General features: G+C 45.6%; 1 protein-coding gene across 1 annotated transcript in view; it reads left to right on the top strand.

The window, feature by feature from the left end:
* GLRA1 (glycine receptor alpha 1) overlaps positions 1 to 15,317 on the top strand; it is a 114,324-nt gene that overhangs the window by 83,937 nt on the left and 15,070 nt on the right. The window contains exons 5-7 of the mRNA XM_015415290.1: positions 8,865 to 8,947; positions 11,317 to 11,454; positions 12,570 to 12,784. Coding sequence (XP_015270776.1) covers positions 8,865 to 8,947; positions 11,317 to 11,454; positions 12,570 to 12,784 — 436 coding nt within the window. The remainder of the gene's footprint in view (positions 1 to 8,864; positions 8,948 to 11,316; positions 11,455 to 12,569; positions 12,785 to 15,317) is intronic.

The following is a 15,317-nucleotide window of genomic DNA, read 5'->3' as shown; positions in this document are numbered from 1 at the left end:
TCCTGTGGGGGGGGGGGGGGGGGGGGGGGATAACCTGAAAATGATGTCACCCTCACAGTGAAATTATCGCTTCCAGCAAATACACAGAAGTGACATCATATCACATCACTGACCAAATGCTTAAGGCTTCAGCCAAACTCCCTGTGGTGAATCTAAGAGTGGCACATTGGCATCATGCTGACAACATGACATTACTTCTGGATACTTGCCCAAAGTGACGCTGCATCATTAGCATGACATCATTTCCCCAGTCTCTGCTCTGTCCAGCGGATTACTAGCCAAGGGTTGGCAACCCTATCTGTATCCTGCCACTCAGCTCAGAAAATACCAAAGCCTTTCTCCAGCCTAAGGAGACTTCCTTCAACTTAAGTCACCTGTCTTCTGGCAGGAGAGCCACTTAAGTTGGAGGAAAACTCCTTAGGCTAAAGGAAGGCTAAAGGAGGGACTGCTGCACGTTCACAAACTGAGTAGACAGCAAGGTGTTGAAATACTGTGACAAGCTGGTAAGTTCTGTAAAGAAATATAAAATGAGGCTGTTCTATTCTTCTGTAGTAATGTTAGGCCACTTTGCACATATGACCTTAAAATTTTGTTTTAAATCTAATCCTTAGAAGCACCAGAGTGCACATTGCCCTGTTTTTTGTTTGGTATGTAGCAATGAATGCAGGAACCACTATTCCATCCTGAAACACAGGGTGGTTAAGGTGCATTAAAGAGGAGTGTGGCAGACATAGAGGCAAGGGCAAATCACTAGACTTGAGTAACTCCATGGGCCTTCGATTTGTATCCCCTAATACCCCATTCTTGAAGTACAGCGGCCAACTCTGGGTTGGAACATTCCGAGAGGTTTGAGGGCAGAGCCCAGGGAGGATGGCATTTGTGGCAGGGGAGGGAGTTCGGCAGGGATGTAATGCCATAGAGTTCTCCATCCAAAGCTGCCATTTTCTTCAAGGGGACGGATCTCTGTTGCCTGGAGATAAGTTGTAATTCTGGAAGGATTCCAGTCCCTCGTTGGAGGCTGGCAGTGGCAACCCTACTGTCACACTCACTTCAGCCCTTGTGAGAGAAGAGGCATGCTGGAGTCAGGAAGGAGGCAGCCTGAGGTGCAGAATGGATGGAGGCCAGTGCCGGATTTACGCATAAGCTGAATAAGCTACAGCTTAGGGCCTCGCAATCTGCTGGGGCCTCGAATAAAAAAACAATATAAAAATGATTTCAAATATTAAAAAGGCGTATATATTTTAAATTTTTTCTGAGACCAGCTGATGTAATTTAAAACAGTAGGGGGCCTCTGGGTTTTGTATAGCTTAGGGCCTCAGCAAGTCTAAATCCAGCCCTGATGGAGGCGCTTGGGCTGTTAGGCCCCGACTACCTATGGTAGTAGGGGGAAGAAGGGCTTCTGCCTTTTAGGCAAAATGGAGCTGAATCAGCTTGACCAGTTTAAAATAGAAGCTGACGAAGGCTTTGGCTCTTCCAGCTACAGTTAGGTAACTCTAAAATTTCTGCCCCACTTTACACTGAATCCATAGCACTATTTTCAAAATCCTACACAATTTGCAAATGTCTGTGGGGATTTTTCACACATTGGGACTGTAGAGTTCAAACGATGCTCTAGCTCACTTTGTGTTTTGTTTTCAGGTAAATGAAAATGGTTTTAAAAGAGAGGGCAGATCGCATAGTAGAGCCAGATGTAGCTGGCTTTCCCCCACTCTCGCTCAACACGGTTATTTCTGGGTCACTGGATTTCAGATTAATGCTATGTGAACTGAAATAGCTGCACGGATTTTAATTTGGAAACAATCTATTGCAGCCACCTCCAAACGCCTTCGCCTCCCCCTACCCAAAGAATGCAATTAAGAACATGCAATTTTCTTGTTAAGTGCAGTCTGATGCTTTAGAGGAAAGTGCTGACAATAGACTCAAAAGAGTGCCTTCTTTTGTGAACTCATGCTATGTTTGCAGTTAGGGTTGCCAAGTGCTTTTTTAGCCGCAGTGGGGGACTCCCGGCTGGCAGCTGGAGTGCGCACGCAAAGTGTGCGCGCGCTGCGCACACGTCACCAGGAAGTGACGTGACAACGCTGGGCACGCTGGGGGTGGGGCCATGACCATCCAAGGGAAAACCATAGAGTTTTCCCTTGGATGATTGTGGCCCCGCCCCAGCGTGCCCAGCGTGGTTGCGTCACTTCCGGGTAACGTGCACGTCGGGGTGGGGTTCCCCTCGAGGCCCGATCCGCCGGCAGCAGGGAACGGGCCTCTGGGGCGGGGATTTCCCCGCCCCCCCGGGGGGACTTGGCAAGCCTATTTGCAGTACTCTTGCTCACTCCAAACCTGGCAGCGCAAACCCAAAATGTAAAGGAGCACATCCCATTGAGACACCTGGCTCATGTCACAGCTGTTGCACTAGTGCAAAGGAACAGGAAAGAAACAGAGAATGTGGTAATGCAGACAACAAAACAGGAGGTGGCTTGAGTTCAGCAAGCAGACACCAGACAGCAAAGCAGTAATCAAAGCACGTAGGTCAGGTCTTTGGGAACTCAAGGCTTTAATTCACACAGCTGTTTGAAATGCTTCCCAGCAATAATAATAAAGCAACAGTCTCCAAAGGTGACCTACCAGTCATTGCTCTGCTCTGAAAGGTGAAAGACATATGTTCATATTTCTGCTCTCTGTGAAGTACACCGAGAGGCAATGCTCATGTGGGGGGTGGGAGCAAAATTAATGGCGAAAGGTCAGTATTTCTTGCTACAATTCCTATTACTCCCCACATACTTTTATCTTGTTAAAACTAAACACAGCATGGTGAGGTCTGAAGGGGCCTTGTTCTACTACTTTTAGGAGAGGCCTGTAGCTCAGTGACAGAGCACATGCTTTGTTGAAGAAGACTTACTTTCCTTGGTCTCAGGAGCCTCTGTCAAACAGAGCAAACAGCACTGGTGAGCTAGGTGGACCAATGATGTGATTCAGTGTAAAGCAGTGACATGTGTGCCCTAATGTTACATCTTCTACAGAAGGGCAGAAGATGCTGGCAGAGTAATTAACACAGCAACAGTGCACAACTTGATTAAAGAGCAGATAAAGGTTTATTTGGGAATTAACATACTTAATAGGAAAAAGGAGAGACAGAGATAGGTTCCTAGCTATATCTGTAGTTGAGTGTGGCACTTCTGAGAAAAAGGGGACATTGCCCTGAGAGTAGCAATCTGGAGACAGATGAGGAATGACACTTAAAAGGAGTGAAGGTGCTGACCTCACTATCTTATCTAATTGTCTTATTGCTACCCCCTGCAGGGTCTTCTTCTCTTCTTTGTACACCAGCCTTTTCCAACAGAAGACAGGTTGTGTTCTACAACCAGATGGTAGATCTTCTAGAGTTCATGACTTAGAAGCCAAAGAGTGTCCTCATTGACCTGGACGTGTGGTTTAAATATAACTCAGAGTGTTCTGTCTCCTGCCCTGATTTCCAGAAGTCTCCATCCTTGTGGGAAAGTTCCCTCCTCTCTAAGAACTGCCCCCCATTGCAATGGCAACCAGTGAAGTAGGCTATCCTACAACCGCTCCATTCTAGTAAAGTCATATACATAAATACTGGCACAAATTGTTGTTGCTTAAACATTACAAATATGAAGGATAATCACTTGTCTCTCAGCAACAATGTTCTTCATTTTTAAATAAGCATTAGTGGACTACCAGCATCTGAATCTTTGTGCAGTATTTTTAAAGATTGTATGTTGGAGCCCATAATGTGTAATTCATATGGATTTGTACTTATACTGACTGATACTCCTGTAAGAGCTTATGTGCCATAGATAATAATGATTGGCTCCACCCTTTAGGGGAGCCATATTGTCCCTGCCCCCCAAGAGGAGCTCTTTATACCAGGTTCCAGCTGCTGCATCCCAAAACCTGGTCAAAAAAGGTACCTCTCAAGGAATAAAACTACCTATCTTCACTTTTCAGGGCTGTGTTACAATAAGCATCCTTAGGGTTTCAAACAAAACAAGGCACATCTAGCCTAGGTTTACCTGTTATACATTTACCCAAAATGCTTTGTGCTATGGGGAAATGGGCCTGTCTGGGTTTTGGCATTGATAGCCTTCACAATTTCCTTTAATACTGTGTGGTGAGTATTTCTCATCAACTGAGAGTTGACATTACATGATCACAGATCTGGATATATATATATAAGCTGCTTCTCTGGACCTCATGTTATGATGGACCTCTAAGTTTTAAAAACTTAAAAATTACTAAATTACCATTCTTTGGGTAGTGCTATGAGGCTTCTTAAATTTGACATAATTTAGGGCTTCAGCATGTCTTCATCCAGCCATGAATGGTCAGAAGGCTTGCCAGCAATCACCAGGAACTTTTGGAGGGCAGAGTGTAGGGAGGGGGGGAGCATCCCTATGTAGGGATGCCAGCCTCCAGGTGGGAGCTGGAGATCCCCAGAATTACAGCTCATCTCCAGACTACAGAGGCCAGTTCCCCTGGAGAAAATGGCTGCTTTGGAGGATGAACTCTATGGCATTGTACCGCACTGTCCTCCCCAGGCTCCATCTCCAAATCTCCAGGAGCCTCCCAACCTGGATCTGGAAACCCTACTTCGCCATCTTCTGCCAGTGGCCAGGGAGTACCTGGCAACCCTATCACCTGGCCAAGGACTCTCTAGGAGTTCTCAGAGCCACCAAGAGGGGGCACTGGAGGGAGAAGATTCTTTGTAGGGGTTACACATGTGGAACAGAAGTTAAAACTCCTCCCCCCTTAAGTAGCTTTAATTACATTTTAAACACTGTTCAGGCAGTGGGTTGTTGTTTTATTAGCAGGACATCTAATATCCATTTGAAACGCTGCTTTACTACTGTAGACATTAAGCTTCATGTTATATGACAAATGACATAATCTTTTTAGAAAACATGTCAGCAAAATCAGTCCCAGTGATCCCAGCACTTCTCATCCAGCACCACTACATAACCCAATTTGCCTCAGCTTCAGCACTAGGTACAGGTACAAGGGTAAATTGAAATAGATTTCTTACTGATATGCTTTACCAAAATTTTATTGTGATACAAAGTTTTTTTGAACTACAGCCGACTTTGTCAGATGTGTCCTGTATTGGTACACATATATGTGTGTGTACAGATATAAAGTGGGCTGCGGTGGCTCAAGTGATTAAGATGCTGAACTGCAGATCGGAAGGTTGGTAGTCCAGCAGTTCGATCCCGAGTGCCGTATGACAGAGCGAGCTCCCATCTCTGGCTCCAACTCCTGCCAACCTAGCAGTTCGAAAGCAGGAAATTGCAAGCAGATAAATAGGTACCACTTTGGTGGGAAGGTAACAGCGTTCCGTGCGCCTTGGTGTCTAGTCATGGTGGCCACATGACCATGGAAACGTCTATGGACAGCGCTGGCTCTTCGGCTTGGTAACGTAGATGAGCACCGTACCCCTAGAGTCAGATTCGACTGGCTTTCGAGCAAAGGAAACCTTTACCTTTACCTTTACAGATATAAAATGACACATGGTTTGGATCAGGGTCATACAGGGGCCCAGGTGGAATTATTGCCCAGAGGCCCATGATGGCTCTCAGCAGCACTCCGAGTTCTGCTGATTTCTATAGTAAAGACCATAGAGAGTGGAGAAATCCCTAGAACATCACAGACATGGTATCCATGACATAATCTCATTCCCTTTTCTGCCACCACTCATTTGTTTGAGCATTGGTGACAGCCAGTGGGAGTTACAGGTTGTCTGCTGCAGGTGGCAACTGGCATCCCTGATCAGTTGTCGCATGTGATATACCTATTTATGTACCACATAAAACCACAGGTGGAAGGCTGCAAATTTTGAATATTCTCCTATTTAGCGATAATTTTTGTACACACAAAATAAACATCTCAAGAGGAAGGTGGTACCCTAGCCTCCTGGATATGCTGATTTTGTATGTGCTGAAATAATATTTATGTGGGGGGTGCCTAAGTATTAGGCAGTAGTAGTAGAAATTGTGGAAAAATTTGGAATTACAATTGAGCCTTTGGTGCCTGGTTACTACAGATGAATAGATCACTATGGTTTTGTCTAAAATAACTGTAAAATAACTCCAGTGAGGTGTTCAGGATTTGATACCTAAGTACCTTATTTTTTTAATGGCTGTGGATGATTCTTGAGCTGCAGGGCTGAGATATGCTTGGCAGATTATGTGTAAGAAATGACTGCTGGGAATTTTGAAACCAATGAGAAGTAGAGTCAGACAATTATGAGTTGGCTGAAGGTGAAGCATATTAGTATGCTGGCACTACCCCTGGGATCCAATCAGGGCGGCATACCTGCAGCCTTGTTAAAGGATCTCCTTGCCATTGTTTATGCTCTGCTTTTATGTAAGTAAATAGCTGGAGTTTTTAGTGCTTTCTTATCAAAAGGAAACTATTGGGCTACAGCCTGCTGGCCACCAATGCAAAAGCAGTTCTTCTGTTCCATTCCCTATGCTCATTCCAACAGGGTAAAATAGCATATACCCCTCTGAAAGGCACAAATGACATAGCAGGCAACCCCACCAATCAGACAATGGCAGCCAATGACAGTCCTGTGAGTGGCACACACAGATGCAGCCAATCACTACCCACCAATGCAGCCTCTGCCCCTTGATGCCATACACACACACACACATCTTAAAGAGAGACAGTGGACAGAGAGCAACGACCCAGCAACAGTGCAACCCCAACAGATTCATGAGGCCTGAACACCGCCCCCTCCCCCCAGTCCATAGGTGAAGGGCAACCTTTCCTCAGAGAGGGCCTGACTGGCAGCAAATATGGTGCCCACATCCCTGCTCTGAGCTCCACACCACCTTCCTGCAAAAAGTAGAAATAGAAAAGAAGACAATAGGGCAGGTGGAAACCCACAGCCCCCACACCCGAGGCCAGCAACCCAACCACTGGGCCAAGAGGACAGGTCCAAAGGAGGTAGGCCATCAGGCCTTAGGCACTCCATTGCAGCCCTGGAATCACCACCAGCCACATGGGACCAGGCAGAGACCACTGCACAGACAGGCATGACTCAGTGGAAAGGCCCTGGGATAGCATGGCCAGGGGTCCTGGTTTGGTTCCCACAAGGGGAGAGGCAAGAAGCAGCCAAAAGCATCAGAGCTGATGTTTTGCCCCCACAAACCACAAAAGGGGGGAAAGGACAGCCCAGCTGATGGGCCACCCCAGAGAGGCATCATTTTGGCAGGGATGCTGCTTTACAACCCCTCTATGCTGCAACCATGACAGCAGCTCCCTTGCGTCCACCTTGGGTCCCCTGCTTCTGCAGTGACAAACTACATGACTTATCAGATGCCAGCAGTGCTGTAGGAGAATGTGGGACCCAGAGACCACCCCTTGATGTAGGGCACAGTGCTGGGTGGGCCTGGCTCAGCTCGTGCCCATATGCACACAATGCTGGCCTTAGTTGTGGGAGCCACCATTGCTGGGAAAGCACCTGGGCTTGTGTGAGAGAAATAGCGGAGGCAGGTCCAGACTCTTAGGCCAGGGTGGTTGGATTTGCATCCCTGCTCACCTGTCAGTGCTTGGTTGCCCCTTGGGGTTGAACTTCTAGAGATGGAGTACCTGTTATCGTTCTGAAATGAGACATGTTAACTACACAACATGGACGTTGCTCTTTCCCTTGGGTGTTAGTACTATCTTAGTGTTCTCTCAGTAATACTAAGAGCTCTCTCTATGCCTCTCCCACCACCAAAGTGCAATATGCTCTCTAGGGTTGCCAGGTCCATCTTCGTCCCTGGCATGGGATTTGGGGGGGGGGCATTCCCAGAGGGGGTGGGGCATCCCCAACATGATGATGTCACATTGGGGAACATCCCGGCTCCAAGACCTGCCCCCGTGGGGAGGGTCCCACCAGCTGCATGCACTTAAAGGGACCCCTTTAAGTGCCCACAGTCGGAGAGCCCCGCCCACCCAATCTCCAAGCAGCAAGAGAGAAGGAATAGGGTTGGCTGTGGGTGTTGGGGCTTGGGGGCGGGGCAGCCCTAGTGCACTCTACGTGCTCACAACAGAGACCTCTGAGACAAAGTCCTGTGCCACACACCCTAGGAACTGAACTATGGCACATCCTGGCTGGGGTTAATGTAGTGCTGGGGGGTACTGTGATTGGGTTGGCCACCTCTGAGGAAGAAGTGATTACCTGAAGCTGTAGAAGGCAACTTGCACTCCTCCAGGGGTTGGGGGGACTTGGCCTTTTCCACTGCACAGGGGCCTATTAGCTACACTGAGGTTTTTGCTGGCATAACCTTCTGCCAGTTTTGGGGGATGTTCCCAGGCTGGGCCAGTTTAGGGAGCCAGTCCATTCCTGCCATGCCCCTGGGCCCACCTCTTCTCCCACTGGTGCAGCGGCTTGAATGAGTGTTGCTGTACAGTGTTCCCATGCTGGCCCCTGGCGGAGGTGGAGCAACTCCTGGGCCTTCTGCTAGCCCGCATGTCAGAAATATACTTGTGTAGGGGTTAGTCTGCTCCCTGTGCACTTTCAGAACCCTTCCTTCCTCAGGATTGTTCTGTAACAGCCTGATCCTTGCATATTTCCTAAGATGTAAGTTCCAGTATGTTTAGTAAATCTTACTCCAAGTTAGGTAGACACAGGATTGCGACTTATATCAGATGGAATTCCCCCCTAGAATATCTTGCAGCTCAGAGACGTAAGAAGCACAGTACAATACTATATTTTCTTCAAGAGATAGTATTTTCTATATAACTTTCCTACCTTTGTAAGTGATCATAATTATTCTCTCTCAGTGAAGTTGCTGTTATCCTGATGGCTTGAATGTAATTTGTTAGATCAGTCAGATATATCTACATCATTGTCTCTATTTACTTCTCAGGATCACCCTGACACTGGCTTGCCCCATGGATCTGAAGAACTTTCCCATGGATGTCCAGACATGTATCATGCAGTTAGAGAGCTGTGAGTCCTGAAGGTTTCCTTTCTAAAAATACTAACTGTTCCTAACATGTACACAAACACACACGTGCACCATATCATCTGTTCATCTGTTAACTGAATCCTCCAATTATGGAAGAGAAACTGGAGGGGGAAATGAAGGGATAAAGCATCAGAACAGCATGTGTGTCATGTGCACGTTTTCATGCTCTTTCGATAAAGCTCCCAGTTGATGCTGTCCAACTTCAATTTAACTTTCCTCAACAGATTCTCCCTGAAGAAGACTCTGGGGTGGGGGAAACTCTGTGTCTGAAAAAGACCGTAGGATACATTAACCATTTATCATTTCCCCATCTAATCCATCAGTAATAGTAGTAGTAGTAGCAGTAGTAATAGTAATAATGGTAATAGTAATAATAATGTGCATAGAACTTTACAGAGGAGAAAAGGATAAGTCCCTGCCTCAAAGAACATGCCATCTAAAAATTAAGCCTAGAAAAACAATGAAACGTAGGGGAGGGAGTTGGTGAAAGAGGGAGAAGAATATGCATCCATTCTATTTATATATTCATAGAAAAACAGGACAATCCTAAGAGGGTCTATCCATAAGTAATTCCAACTTTATTTCAAGGGGCTTACTCACTGGAAAGTATGCTTTGTTGCAACCCTGGTTTCAGTAGGAGAAGAAAACTAAGGAGTCTTGCCAAGGACATCATGGGAAAAGGAGATTCTGAAGGACTTGAGAGAGGAGACATCACGCAATTGTCCTGGCAGGTAGTTTTATGGGCGTAAGGGGCAGCAAAGGAGAAAGAGCGCAGGAGAAAGCAGACCTTCAGAAAACTGAAATGGTGAATTAGGGTGACCCCATGGGATTTTCAAAGCAAGAGACGTTCAGAGGTGCTTTCCATTGCCTGCCTCTGAGTCATAACCCTGGACTTCCTTGGTGGGCTCCCTTCCAAATACTATCTAGGGATGACCCTGCTTACCTTCCAAGATTTAATGAAATCAGGCTAGCCTGGGCTATATTTAAATTAACCCACAGTCACAGATGTTCATATCCAACATCTCTCTTTCTCTTCCTCCCCATTACATGTTGAATTTATGTAAGGCTGCAATATGTGCCTACCTAGATGTGATATTTGTTTGGTGTAGCTTGAGTAGGTCTTGTTAGTTCTCTCTCAGTGTGTGAGTGCAGTCTTGAGGCCTTTACTATTTTGGCTGTGAAAACTCACACTTCATATAGTGCCAGTTTCCTCTTTTTGGTAGTTGGTGAATATTAGAGGACTAACCCCCGTGCCACTATGCCCCATCACCAGGCAAACTTAAATAACATGGAGTCCAAAGACTTGATAACGAACAGGCCTGGTATGTTGGTCTTCTGTGATTCACTGGATCTTTGCCACCTGTGAGGTAAATAACTGAAGCTGTTTACACCTGCCTCTGGCGGGCTGTGAAGACACTCTCCCCTGTCCTGGTATTTAACCCATTATATCCTTGTCTACTCATATATACTAAGGAGGAGTCCAGGGGTAAACAAAAACAGAACTTTATTTATTTTCCTGTAGAAAGAAATAGAGGATTCAATGTACACAAATAAACTGTATATAGTTGTAGACTTAACCAGGAGAAACAGTTTCACTGTATAGGATAAGCCATTATAGAGATGGAGTCGGCCAGAAACTTCCAGTTTACCATATGAGGATCAAACAGGCAATTTCCTCTCAGGTTTTCCAGTCTAGTTTAAGATTTCTGAAGCTTTTACCACACAGACCTCATACCTGCCCCTCAGAGTCCTACTGAGGGGAATACTGAGTTTGACAGCTTACTGGCCAATGGGTGCCCCTCCGGGCCACTAGGCTCAGCCTGTGTCTTCCTGAAGAGACTATGAGATAGAGCTACTTCTAACCTGCCCATCCGAATGTCTAACCCCTACCTGACCAGGATGTCAGTTAAATGCTCCTCTTCTCCCTCCTGTAAACTCCCCCTCTTTTCTCCATCGGAGGTTTCTGAAGGCCCTGATTGGTTGTTTCTGGGTTCTCCATTGTACCAGCAGGATGAAAAGAGAACTGGCTGAGAAGGAATGGACTTAGACCTGTCTGTCACATGAAGGTTCTCGTTTTACAGCTCTGGGCTGGTCTTTGCATAATGCTGTTCCCCTCCATGTATTTGTTTTGAGCGCCTTGAATGCGACCAGTTTTTTCCCCTAGTGCAAGGAAGTTTGATGATTTTAACTGAGTTTCCCTCTGCAAAGCAGCCCCATCATGACACATGGCTTTTGTCCACATAGGCCCCCGATGCTCGGCATAGCCTTGTAGAGGTAAAATGGGACTGATAGAATCTATCTCAATGTATGTGATGGTATCTCTTTTTTTCTGTTTCCCTGCTCTCCACAGTTGGCTACACAATGAATGATCTGATATTTGAGTGGCAAGAGAACGGAGCGGTGCAGGTTGCTGATGGGTTAACTTTGCCTCAGTTCATCCTCAAGGAAGAAAAAGACTTGCGCTACTGCACTAAGCATTACAATACAGGTCAGTAATTACAGAAATATGTTAATCATTTACTCTTAATAATAATCAACTGATCAGAATTCAGGTTCCGTACATTTTATTGGGCACTTCTCTTCAATTACGAACCAAGAGTGTTCAACCTGTTTGATGAGCCATCTAATTGAAAGCAGAGTTAGCCAGACCATTAGAGCAGATCAAAATGTAATGTAGAACAACTTTTTAATGAATAGATGTAAAAACTGAGCTGCATATCACAAAAGACACAGAACCGCTACTGTTCTGTGAGATTTCTCCTTCCTTTCTGGCAAAATACCATGATGTCATCACATTTATTTCCTTAGCTTCACCAGCAACCAATGATGCTGAGAGAGGGTTGAGGAAACACACAGTGTGATGAAACCCCATTCTAATAACTGTACACAAGAAGTGGGGAGAAAGAGACACAAAGCTAATAACAGCGCCTTGTCTCTTATAATACCTAACTGTGCCTTAAAGAATGGTCGTGCTCAGATGATTACAATTTTAGAACACCATTTCAGTTTTGTTGCTATAAAGCTCCCTACAGGACACATAGTAAATTCAGATGAAATGGAGGCACAGAGTTAATGAAGATTCCATTATATTTATAAATATGCATGAAAAAATTACAATATTGGCTATGATAGTTAATTTTGCTCTTTTTTTTACTTTCTAAAATATTAGGTTTTTGATTAAATTGCTTCCAAACAAAGGAAAAACATGGGAAGAATATAGCAAAAAAACCCTCCAGGGGAAGTAAATTAGTTATATTTGCAAAAATAAGGAAAAATGTGACAAAAATATATCTTATAAAGAAAACAGCTTACCTCCCCATGCCAAACTATTTCGATCAGCCACAGTGTGGTTCTCTGTCCAAGGGACCAAAGGAAACCTGTACCACTCTGAAAGCACCACAGGGGCTGAACTTGCTCCCAGTATGTCTTGCCAGGTACAAACCTCCTCTCTTCTTCTCTTTTGTTTGCTAGTACACCAGTTTATTCATAGGAAGGCACTGACAGTTTTTGTTTGTTTGTTTTGGTTTTGGATTTTTTAGCACTGGACCAAAAAAGGTTAGCTACCCCGGCTAATGTTTTAATTGAACTTCATCTCATTCCCAGGCAAGTTCACCTGCATAGAAGCCCGTTTCCATCTGGAACGACAGATGGGCTACTACCTGATCCAGATGTACATCCCCAGCCTGCTGATTGTTATTCTGTCCTGGATCTCCTTCTGGATCAACATGGATGCTGCACCTGCCCGCGTTGGTCTGGGTATCACTACTGTGCTCACTATGACCACACAAAGCTCTGGTTCCCGAGCATCTTTGCCCAAGGTAATTTGTCCCTCTTTTTTAATAAATAGGTAATACTAACCTCATGAAGAGAAGAAACTCGGCACACACTTTTTAGGCACATTTCTCAGTTGTTCCTGACCTCAACCTGGCAAATCTAACAGGTGGCTTTCCTCCTTTGCAAGGGCCCAAATATGCACTTGAAGTAGAGCAGATCTAACTCATACTCGTAAGACTTGTCTCTTAAAGATAAGTGAATCAATCTTTATAAAGTTCAGATTTATCCATCTCTTGCAATGTATCTAGATTCAGATGGGTAGCCATATTGGTCTGAAGCAACAGAATAAAGTTTGAATCCAGTGGCACCTTTAAGACCAACAAAGGGTATGATCACATGAGCAGTTTGGCCCGACATAGCCACCCCTCCCCTCTGTATTAAATGGGCGCAGTCACACAGCCACATCTATAAGGTGTTCCCCAGGCATATTCACCACATTGTAGGATTACTTGGAGCTGAGTTAAAGAGGCACCACATCACAAGTGGTGTTTTTGGTTCCCTGTGCATTCATTGCACATGGCCGGATGTCTGGACCAGGGGGAGCACGTGCAAAACAGATTGGCAGTCTGAACATGCAGAGCCGTTTCTGCCACTTAGTGGGGTTTTTTGGAGTTTTTGCCTATATGCACATATGTGCATGTGCGCATGAGCAGAGGTGTGCACACATGGGTGCATAGTCGCATGTGCGCATGCATATGTGCCTACCTACATTTTAAAGAACAACAGGGCAGCATGCTCCATGGTGTTGGGTTCCCAAGCATCGAGAATAAATCCACGTTTTAAACAGCAAGATTTTATTTCAAAGCATTGGAAAGATACTCAAACACGTTCTTTGTTAGAACTGACTACAAACGGTTAGAGCAAGCATGATAAAGGGATTTGAAACAGGTACAGAACCAATGGGTCACATTCCCGCTGGCGGGTGAACGAAAACGGTTTCGCGCTCATTCCCTGAGAACCAAGCTATCTCCAGACATAACACAGGTGCAGTTCCCAGGCTCTAAAAGCAACAAGCTGGCAGTGAAGCGAACTCCCTCAATACATCCTCCAGTTGTTTGGCTTAGGCATTACAGCAGAGTAGAATACTGGCGAACAGGCGGGGGGGGGGGTTAGCAACTGTACAGAGATACAAGTAACACAGAACACCATGGCAGCTTGCTGACACAGCTACATGAGAAGAGGAGGAAGAAGACAAGGAGGAGGAGGAGATTGGATTTAAACCCTGCCCTTCACTCAGAGTCTCAGGGCAGCTTACAATCTTCCTTCCCCTCCCCACAGCAGACACCCTGTGAGGTCAGTGGAACTTTTTCGAGGACAGCTCATGAGAGAACTTGTGACTGACCCAAGGACACAAAAGCAGCATGTAGAGGAGTGGGGAATCAGACCCAATTCTCCCAGATTAGAGTCCATGTACTTAACCACAACACCAGATTGGCTCTTATCTTATCTTATCTTTCAATTTATTAATCACTCAATCCTGCAGAGCTTGCTGGCTCTGAGCGATTTACAGTTACTCAAATACACACGGGACTAACAATGATTCAAGGGGTAAGGGAGGACAACATGTAATCTTTTAAGAACATAAGAACATAAGAGACGCCAATGTTGGATCAGGCCAAAGGCCCATCCAGTCCAACACTCTGTGTCACACAGTGGCCAGAAATACCAGTGCCATCAGGAGGTCCAGCAGTGGGGCAAGGACATTAGAAGCCCTCCCACTGTTGACCCCCCCCAAGCACCAAGAAGACAGAGCATCACTTGCCCCAGAGCCCCTAGCTATACCTTGTGGCTAATAGCCACTGATGGACCTCTGCTCCATATGCTTATCTAATTCCCTTTTGAAGCCATCCATGCTTGTAGCACCCACCACTTCCTGTGGCAGTGAATTCCAAGTGTTAATCACTCTTTGGGTGAAGAAGGACGTCCTTACTTGCCCCAGAGCCCCTAGCTATACCTTGTGGCTAATAGCCACTGATGGACCTCTGCTCCATATGCTTATCTAATTCCCTTTTGAAGCTGTCCATGCTTGTAGCACCCACCACTTCCTGTGGCAGTGAATTCCATGTGTTAATCACTCTTTGGGTGAAGAAGTACTTCCTTTTATCCGTTCTAACCCGACCGCTCTGCAGTTTCATGGAGTGCCCACGAGTTCTTGTATTGTGAGAAAGGGAGAAAAGTACCTCTTTCTTTACCTGCTCTTTCCCATGCATAATCTTATAAACCTCGATCATGTCACCCCTCAGTCGTCTTTTCTCCAAGCTAAAGAGCCCTAAGCACTTTAACCTTTCCTCATACGGAAAGTGTTCCAACCCTTTTATCATTCGAGTTGCCCTTTTCTGCACTTTTTCCAAAGCTATAATATCCTTTTTAAGGTGTGGTGCCCAGAACTGCACACAGTATTCCAAATGAGGTCTCACCATTGATTTATATAGGGGCATTATTATATTGGCTGATCTGTTTTCAATACCCTTCCTAATAATCCCCAGCATAGCATTGGCCTTCTTTATTGCAGTCACA

This window comes from Gekko japonicus, unplaced genomic scaffold (assembly GCF_001447785.1).
Source record: "Gekko japonicus isolate JY-2015 unplaced genomic scaffold, Gekko_japonicus_V1.1 scaffold509, whole genome shotgun sequence".
Taxonomy (NCBI): domain Eukaryota; kingdom Metazoa; phylum Chordata; class Lepidosauria; order Squamata; family Gekkonidae; genus Gekko; species Gekko japonicus.
This window is presented reverse-complemented; position numbering and strand designations above follow the sequence as displayed.